Source organism: Corythoichthys intestinalis, chromosome 15, assembly GCF_030265065.1.
Source record: "Corythoichthys intestinalis isolate RoL2023-P3 chromosome 15, ASM3026506v1, whole genome shotgun sequence".
Lineage (NCBI taxonomy): Eukaryota > Metazoa > Chordata > Actinopteri > Syngnathiformes > Syngnathidae > Corythoichthys > Corythoichthys intestinalis.
The window spans coordinates 15,878,259-15,887,210 of record NC_080409.1 but is presented as its reverse complement, the minus strand read 5'-3'; the positions used below and the strand labels follow the sequence as shown (position 1 = coordinate 15,887,210).

The 8,952-nt window shown below is 36.7% G+C and overlaps 1 protein-coding gene across 3 annotated transcripts in view; it reads right to left on the bottom strand.

Annotated features, from left to right (window-relative positions):
- Positions 1-27: 27 nt before the first annotated feature.
- inf2 (inverted formin 2) overlaps positions 28-8,952 on the bottom strand; it is a 38,598-nt gene continuing 29,673 nt past the window's right edge. Inside the window, exons 18-23 of one of the 3 annotated variants that reach the window (XM_057859727.1) lie at positions 7,726-7,890; positions 7,489-7,591; positions 5,234-5,386; positions 1,845-2,624; positions 1,597-1,650; positions 28-416 (exon numbers count right to left, since the gene is read on the bottom strand). In XM_057859727.1, coding sequence (XP_057715710.1) covers positions 1,598-1,650; positions 1,845-2,624; positions 5,234-5,386; positions 7,489-7,591; positions 7,726-7,890 — 1,254 coding nt within the window. In that variant the 3' untranslated portion in view covers positions 28-416; position 1,597. Of the gene's footprint in view, positions 417-1,596; positions 1,651-1,844; positions 2,625-5,233; positions 5,387-7,488; positions 7,592-7,725; positions 7,891-8,952 lie in introns of those variants that run through there. The other 2 variants (XM_057859726.1, XM_057859728.1) reach the window with 2 other exon arrangements.

Genomic DNA, 8,952 nt, shown 5'->3' with positions numbered 1-8,952 from the left:
TTGTAGTCACGCAATAAAAACAACTACTGCCAATTTTCGTTTATTAAAATAGCTTAAACATTAAGTAAAACTTACAATATATGCTGTCATTAAGAGTTTTATATAGGATATCCGATTGAAAATATTTCTTGCATCCTTTCAACAAAACTTTTACAACTATACAAAAACATATAAAGCATTCTCCCTCTTTTCGAATAGTTTACAATCAAGAACAATTTACATAAAGTGACATGTTTACATCCAAAATGCTGTCAAAGCCCCAGCCTCGGATGACTTTATAAACTCTTGGTCCAGATATCTGTGCAGTCTCACAAAATGAACCACTCAGCATACTGTACTTGAAGTATTGCCAGTTTACAACTGCTGTGACGTCAACTTTTTTCTTTTTCCTCTGGATCTCCTTTTTTTGGAATTGCCTAAGGGAGAAATTAGTAGAGTAAATACGCTATAAAATACTTAGAGCAATTTTATTCATAAATGTGATTACCGTATTGGGCTCAATATAAGACTGTTTTTGGCATTGAAATAACACTGAAAAAGGGTCACGTTTTATATTCGCGGTCTAGACATATCCCTTTCACGACGCTAGATGACGCCAGATATCATTGAAGCAATGTTCTGTCTTGACAGATTTCAGCTACTCCTCATTCACGAGGCTAGATGGCGCCAGATATCATTGAAGCAACTTTGTCATGACAGATCTCCGCTACTCCTTTTAGTTTAACCAGTTTGCATTATTTTATTGCAATGTTTTTCCTTATTCAGATTTGTTTCAAGACTAGTTAGAATTCACTTTGATGGTTAATGCAGTTATTGCAATTTGGTTTTATCACAATAGATTGGCTTCTGGTTTTTTAAAATGTAAATAAACCATTTGTTTACGAATTAGATTGCGCTTTAGTTTACATATTTAAATGTTCAGATAAGATTTGAATGAGGTAAACGCCAAGCTTTTTCTCTCAAATACATTGTTATAATCATTTGTTTCAGATGTAATTATTTTCTGTAGAAAAATTGTGTTCAAAAAGTCTTTTCAAACGAGTCTTGAAAAAGAGGGGGTCGTCTTATAATCGGGGCCGTCTTATATTCGGGCCAATACAGTAATTCATGAGCAATTGTCATTGGCTTACAAAGTTTTTTTTAATCAGCTTGAATGCACGGTGTATAGTATTATTTACATAAGAGCGGTTTGCAGAAAGCACATGAGACTGCCGTTAGTAGATAAAAAAAAAAAAAAAAAAAAACTTCCAGCAGAATTAGGGAATGGACAAGAAAATATGGGAGACAAGAAATCTGTCATGAGAACTTCATTCACAATGACTGCACATTGTCAAGACTGAAATGAGGAAAGTCAAGGCATCATTTTTTTCTGTTATTGCACCATGTTTTAAACCAACTAATCCAACCAAAGGACAAGTTTGATTTTTTTTTTTTTTTTTGACGGTAACAGTGAAAGGTGTTAAAAGCTGGACAACACAGACAAATGAATTCCAGATCCCAGTTAGACCAACACATGGTGTTATTTGCCACAGGTTTGGACAGTGACTGAATTTATAAGGATATTCCTGCAGTTTGCCATCCCACTGCTTGACCTACCTCACTGCAACACACAGCCCTTTTTAGGTTTAGTGTGTCCTTTCCCACTGTTACCTTGTGATTTAGAGAGTCAGAACGAAAAACAGAAAATTCAAACCAACGGTCCATTGTAAACAAACAATGCATACTTAAAATCCAAATAAGCATCTATTAAGAAAGGCACATAACCCGCAATACACCAAAACATCTATTTTTAAGACATTTTACAAGGCTCTCGATTTTTTGGTTGAACTTAAGAGATAGTTTACCTGAATCTTTCTTTTTGCTGCGTTTAAAGAAACTTTTCTGTTTCTTTGGTTCGGAGTTTAGTGATGAAGTAATTTCTTCACTTGCCGATGGCACATCATCGGATTCGACTCCATCCTGGACATCAGCTCCCAGCATGCTCTCAATAGGAGTCTTGTTGCTTTTGGGGTCTTCATGTGTGCAGCTCACCACTACATCTCGCACAGGTGGTTTTGCAACATGCAAATCTAGACCTTTGTCTTGGTTTTTGGCATCTTTTAAACAACTCTTGTCAATAGTTTGACTGTTCTCGTCTACCTTTGGATTCCTTTCACTTGAATTTCTGTCTGCAAGCTGGCCATTTACACTGTCTGCTGGCTCCTCAGGTACCTGGCTGGAAGTTCCATCTAACACGGCCTCCAACAGGTCAGAGTCTGACAGGGAGGTTGGGCTAAGTACACTAGTTTCAGTTGAATCATCTGTGAGGAGAGATGGACAAGTTTCCACCAGAAGATTAATTTGGGGTACTGCAGGTGTTGAGGTCTGCTCCTCCTGTAATGTCGTCAGCCTTTCCTTGGGTGCTGGTGCAATCAAGACTGTTTGCTCTGGAGTTGGTTGGGATGAAGCTACCACTTGAACCACACCTTGTCCGTGAGGTGTCAAAGGAGTGCCATTTGGTGAGCTGATGAAGCCGTTCACCTCGCCTGAGTTGGCTTGGTGATCCTCTGTTGGAAGTGTGCTGGGAGCGGAAACGGTGGAGGCCACTTCTGCGGCTTTTTCGTCTACAGGCTTCACACTTGACCCTGAGTAGGGAAATGTCAACAGAATGATCACAACAGGTTATAAAATAACAGCGACATCTCAATGGGAGTCAATGCGTACCTCTGCCAAGGTTGAACTGTCACGCAAAAGTTATGGGGCGAGATGGAATCTGTTGTAGTCTTTCAAGGCATTTTATAGGATAGGACCATACCTTTAGAGTACTGTATTTGGGAATGGGGGAACAGTTCCAATGTGACTCAAAGAGCAAAAGAGAAAACAAGGTTTCCCTTTCCCACCATAAAAATGGTCAATTTGGTTTACTGATTGTCAGAGCAAAATGTTGTACGCCACTTTATAGATGGCACACTTTTTCATAGTGAAGGGATTTTTTGATCCATTTCTTTTAGTTTTACCACTACCATAGGCAGAGTGACTTGTGTGGGAGGGGGGAGCAAAACATGTTGACCCCAAAACACTGTCAGCCAGAAAATTAACATAGGCCTATGTATAATCAATCTCTTGGTACTGTTGGTGTTCAATCCTCGGTTCAATCTCACTTGAAGCTTTTGAAAGCTTCAGTTTAAAATTCTAAATAGCCCTCTTGCCGCTTCAGGTATAGTTTTGGCTAAGCAACGCAAAAGACATCCTCTAAAGTGCTAGTCAGATATCTGTTTGAAAAATAATTTTGACCTATTATGAAATACATCGAAGGATTGTTGTTCATTTATTTTGTTGTTTTATTGCTTTACAAGTTTTATAGACAACATTTTAACAGCTAGATCTTTATTTTAAAGGGAAAGTTCAGAATTTTTGACATTAGGCTTAATCTTCGAGTTATCGGGGGTTTAATTAGTCTGAGTTTATTTTTTAAAATTCCATGCAGTTTGTCAGTTATTTGTTAGTTTCAGAGCTCCGGAGTGGCTAAGCTAGCACGAGTCAATGGTGCCTGCTTAGCATGCCAATAAAAAATACTAACAGATCTAACGGTCAAATAAATTCAAAATGCAGATCATTGTTCAAAATACCCATGTAGACAAAACAATGTCACACCAAACTGCCGTAATTTATCATATATTAGGGCTGTCAAAATTATCGCGTTAATGGGCGGTAATTATTTTTTTAAATTAATCACGTTAAAATAGTTGACGCAATTAACGCACATGTCCCGCTCAGACAGATTTAAATGTCCGTAGAGTGAAATGCCCACTTGTTAATTGTGTTTTATGGAGTTTTGCTGCCCTCTGCTGGCGACTGATTTTATAGGCTTCAGCACCCATGAGCATTGTGTAAGTAATTATTGACATCAACAATGGCGGGCAACTAGTTTATTTTTTGATTGAAAATTTTACAAATTTTATTAAAACGAAAACATTAAGGGGTTTTAATATAAAACTTCTATAACTTGTACAAAACATTTATCTTTTAAGAAGTACAAGTCTTTCTATCCATGGATCGCTTTAACAGAATGTTAATAATGTTAATGCCATCTTGTCAATTTATTGTTATATTAAACAAATACAGTCCTTATGTACCGTATGTTGAATGTATATATCCATCTTGTGTCTTATCTTTCCATTCCAACATTTTACAGTATATATAATTTACAGAAAAATATGGCATATTTTATAGATGGTTTGAATTGCGATTAATTGCGATTAATTAATTTTTAAGCTGTAATTAACTCGATTAGAAATTTTAATCGTTTGACAGCCCTAATGTGTGTGTGTATATATATATATATATATATATATATATATATTTATTTTTTTTTTAAGTTTTAATGACTATTCTGAAAACATGGCCAACATTTGACTTCATGGGTCATCGGTGATTCTCATGTGTGCATATATTTAGGCTTGCCACCCGTCCCTTGAAACAAGGAATCGTTCCGAATTGGGAATTAGAATTTGCGTTCCGTATTGAACCAATACAGAATATATGTAAATAGATACATTTCAGGAGTTTTGGGGATGTCCCTTTTTTTTCGCCTCTACGGCTTTGGGCGTGAGGGAGGCGTCCCTTATTTCTGAAAGGTGGACAGCCTACATATATTGTTTATTAGTATGCTAAGCAGGCACCATTGACAGACGCTAGTTTAGCCACTCCGGAGGCCTGAAACAAACTGCACGGAATTTTTTAAAAAATCAACTCCAATTACTGTGTAAACCCCCACTAACTCAAAGATTAAGCCTTATGTGAAAAATTCTGAACTTCCCCTTTAAAGTAGTTCATACGAAAGTCATTTACATGCAATGACATTTTTTTCCACTGAGGGGAGGGGGGGGGCAATGCCCCCCTTTACCCCCAAACCACAATCTCCGCCTATGACCACTACATGATGCACTTTTCAGTCAGTATGAAACAGAGGTGTGATGGGACTTGAAAGATTTGGAACTCCTGCTCTATTCAATTTGGAAAAGATCAATGCTGTAGTGATAAACACAAATAACTCTTGCATTTTGCACTTGGCAGAGGTAATGAGCGAGAATGCATGACAATACACTTCCCAAGCACATTACATACAGTGTAAAAGCTGATGCAGGCTGAAGGACGTATGGGCACATAAAAGCAACGAGGCTGCGGCACGCAGTTAAGCGACTCAGGAGCGGCGCTAGAACTGCAGATGGGTGCCACAGTCTCTTGTCCTTACCAGGTGGGCAGGTATCCCTACTCATTTCACTATGAGGGAGGCTTTCCGAATCGCACCTTGGCCTGGTCTTTCTTAGGCTGAAACCCTTCCTAATGTCTGCAAGCAGGTGGTCGATTATGCAGCCATCATCTTGTGGCACAAAGCCTTTTCTGACTGGTGAGGAGGCACAGGTTGATTCAGTTCTTTACTATTCAATCCCCAAAAAGGTGTTTCATTCAAAAATAATACAGGGTGTCCATAAAGTCTCTTTACCATTTCAAAAATGTATTAAAAATATAATTGATTAGATATTTTATTCAGATTTGTTCTATTGTATTCAGTGTTTATTAAAGTTTTTTATTACACTGCATTTGTGTGGTTTTCTTCATCGAGACTTCAAATTCTGCAAATGTTTACCTTGACCTTTTAAATGAATTGTGGCACCACAACTGAATGACCTTCAACCAACCATCATTTTTCAGCAAGATGGTGTACCACCACATTGGGGGCTGCATGTTCGTGGGTTCCTCAATCAAACATTTCCAGACCAATGGATTGGAAAGGATGGGCCAATTCCTTGGCCACCACGTTCACCAGATATCACTCCCCTGGACTTCTTTCTATGTTGCCTATGTTAAAGATATTGTGTATCGAACAAAGATAAGGGACATTACTGACCTTAAGCGAAGGATTACTGATGCCATTGCCACAATTGATGAGGCTATGCTACAGCGAACATGGCAAGAAATCGAGTACCATCTTGATGTGCTTCGTGCAACTAATGGTGCCCATGTAGAAGTATTAAAAGAGGTAAAAAAAACTTCAATAAACGCTGAATACAATAGAACAAATCTGAATATCTAATCAATTGTATTTTTAATACATTTTTGAAACGGTAAAGAGACTTTATGGACACCCTGTAATAAAAAAATTTAAAAAATGATGAGAAAAAAAATCCTTCTCAAAGTAGAAGTGAATGCAAAAATATAGTTGAGACTGACTTTTTCTTTGAAAATGTTTTTGATAGAAGTATGCAACCAACGATTGTTTTCATAATCGATTAATCGATAATCTGATAAATGTCACCTCTTTCAATTACCTTCACAATTTACCTTTAAGTTGATTTCGGCATGTTATAAGTAGCAATGAAGACAAAATGGATTACCATTTCCTTCAAGTGTATCGATGATCAAATACGTTGGCAACCAATTTATTAATTGATTAGTTGTTGCCGCCTTGAGCTAGTTTAGACAGATGTCAGAAAATTGGCAAAAATGTGAATTGTTTTCCAAAGTAAAAGATTTTTGTTCATGTCATTTTTGTTCACTTTAACAAAAACATACCATAAAGAAGAAATCTGATATTTACAGCTGAGAAGTTATATACGTTATAATTTCAAGGACTTATACGAGTTGAAGATCCTAAACGATTAATCGGTTATCAAAATAGTTGCCGAATAATTTACTAATCGATTAATTGTCGAATAATCAATTAATTGTTGCACCTTTAGATAGAAGCGAAGGTTTTTTGTTTAACTTTTTGAATTGAGGTAATGTTTTGTGTTTGGGCCAAATTGACTGGAATGGAAATTTTATGTATAATTTATTCCAAAAACATTGCTTCAAACAAACAAAAATTCTTGAGAAGAATATTTCTAAGGTTTTTGAAAAAATTGCATTTCTACACATTTATTGACAAAGTTACTCTATTTAAGCAATCACTTTTTTTGTTCTTGTTCCATATTATGGGTAGGACATTTGTGTCTACATTACTATATTACCCAAACTATTCTATAAAGACATTTTCAAAGAAAAAACTAATGCAAAAATAAAACTGACCCACCCAATAAAAATGATTCAAAGTGTTTTTTTTTTTGTTTTTTTTACATTTTTTAATTTAAAAAACATTTTGTCAAGTGTCTACACCAACGGAGTCTTTCTGAAAAGCAAGCCATGATCGCCACTTGCTAGCCTGGGAGGACTTGTTATGTTAATTTTTTTTAAATTTTTTAAATGTATTTAATTATGAAGCCACAAAAGGTCCTAATATGGCCATAACACAAAACAACATTACATCAATCCAAAAAAACCTTGTCTAGCAAAGAAAACAAAATGAAGCAAAACAACAACAACAAAAAATTCAAAGGCATTTTGGGGGTTTCAACTATATTTCTTGCATTCAAAAACTTTTTTTTTTTTTTTGAATGATTGATGTCCATACTCAAAAGATTTCAAATCATATGAAAGGGATTTCTGACTTGTGCAGTCAAAACTCACTTATTTTGCCATTTTCTCCCTTCTGTCTCTTGGACTCTTCTTCTGCCAACTGCTTCTTTCTCTTCTCCGCTTTGGCTGCCTGCTCTTTCCTGGTCTTATTGTCCTGCATTTGCAAAAGAGACATCACGTTGCCAAGTACAAATTGTACACACAGTAGCAATTTTCTACTTAGACAGCAACATATCAAAACAGTTTTTTTTTTTTCACGCTAAAAATGACACCAGTATCATCCCCGACCTTCAGCGCCTTGATGAAAAGTTCCCGGAAAGTCTTGATTGTTCCGAAAAGCTCTTCGAGCGACAGCTGATTGGCATCTTCACACAAGTAGACAGCTAGTTCACTCCTCTTCTTGTCAATGTCCACAAATCTTTTACTCAAAGCTTGACACGCCTCCAGATTTTCCTGGAGCACAGAAAGAGTCTTTGTAAGAATACTGAGCAATTCTTTTGTTATTGCCATTTTTAGGAGTTTAGTTGATTAAAAAATGAACATGTCTTTCTGAGGCCCAAAACTTGTACTTACTAAAATACTGGAGTTCTCCTGCAAATGTATCAAATAGTGAGATCAATGATGCCACGATGTTGCCTCCAAGCACTTCGCACTGCTCTGATCTCTTCCCTATGCAGTATACTGCACCAGAGGGCATTTTTTGATGGTACCGTGGGATTGCTATGATTTGCACTTTACAGTCCCGATTCTTTTACTTTTGGATCTGCACTACAAATGCAATATTATGTATTTATTACTTTAGTCTGGCATTCCCAAAGTTTATTGTCAGTTTAACTCATTACCAGCCATTGACAACAATAGACATCCAATTCATTTAAACTGAGAGGACTGGCTTTGAATGCTCATCCTTCAGCAGCGGCGCTCCTAGCCTACATTGTGTCCCTGTGCGACAAGACTCTTTGGCAAAAAAAAACAAAAACCCAACAACCATTGACCCAAAAAATACAGCGCATCAACTGTACTTAGCACAACCCAACGACCAAAACAGTATTTGTTCAGAATGTTATATTTATTAATGCCATCTAACAAGTTGAAAGTGCACAACAACATGTGCAAGAAAATATTAACATCAAATCCACTAATAAAATTTTGTAGAAATAATAAAGTGTTGAAGATTCTACTTGTGACTAGTTTGCCCAGACGTGTTGACCAGTACAGGGGCTCCAGTTAAGGAGCAATGGAGATGAACTCTTATTGGTCTGACGTACAGGTTTGCATACATGTACACACATTTAGTATCTGGTGAGTAACATACATATATTCAATATTCACAGACCTCTTAATGAGTTTCCCTGAATAAACAGACCAAATCACCAAATTTAACTATAAACCAACAACAGTGAACATCTGCACGCCATCTCCTTTCCAACCACTACATTCACTGCTCACATCATTTTTTGATATTTTAATAGTTGTAGCTGATAAAAACTAGCTAAAACCAGCTACAGTGGGGAG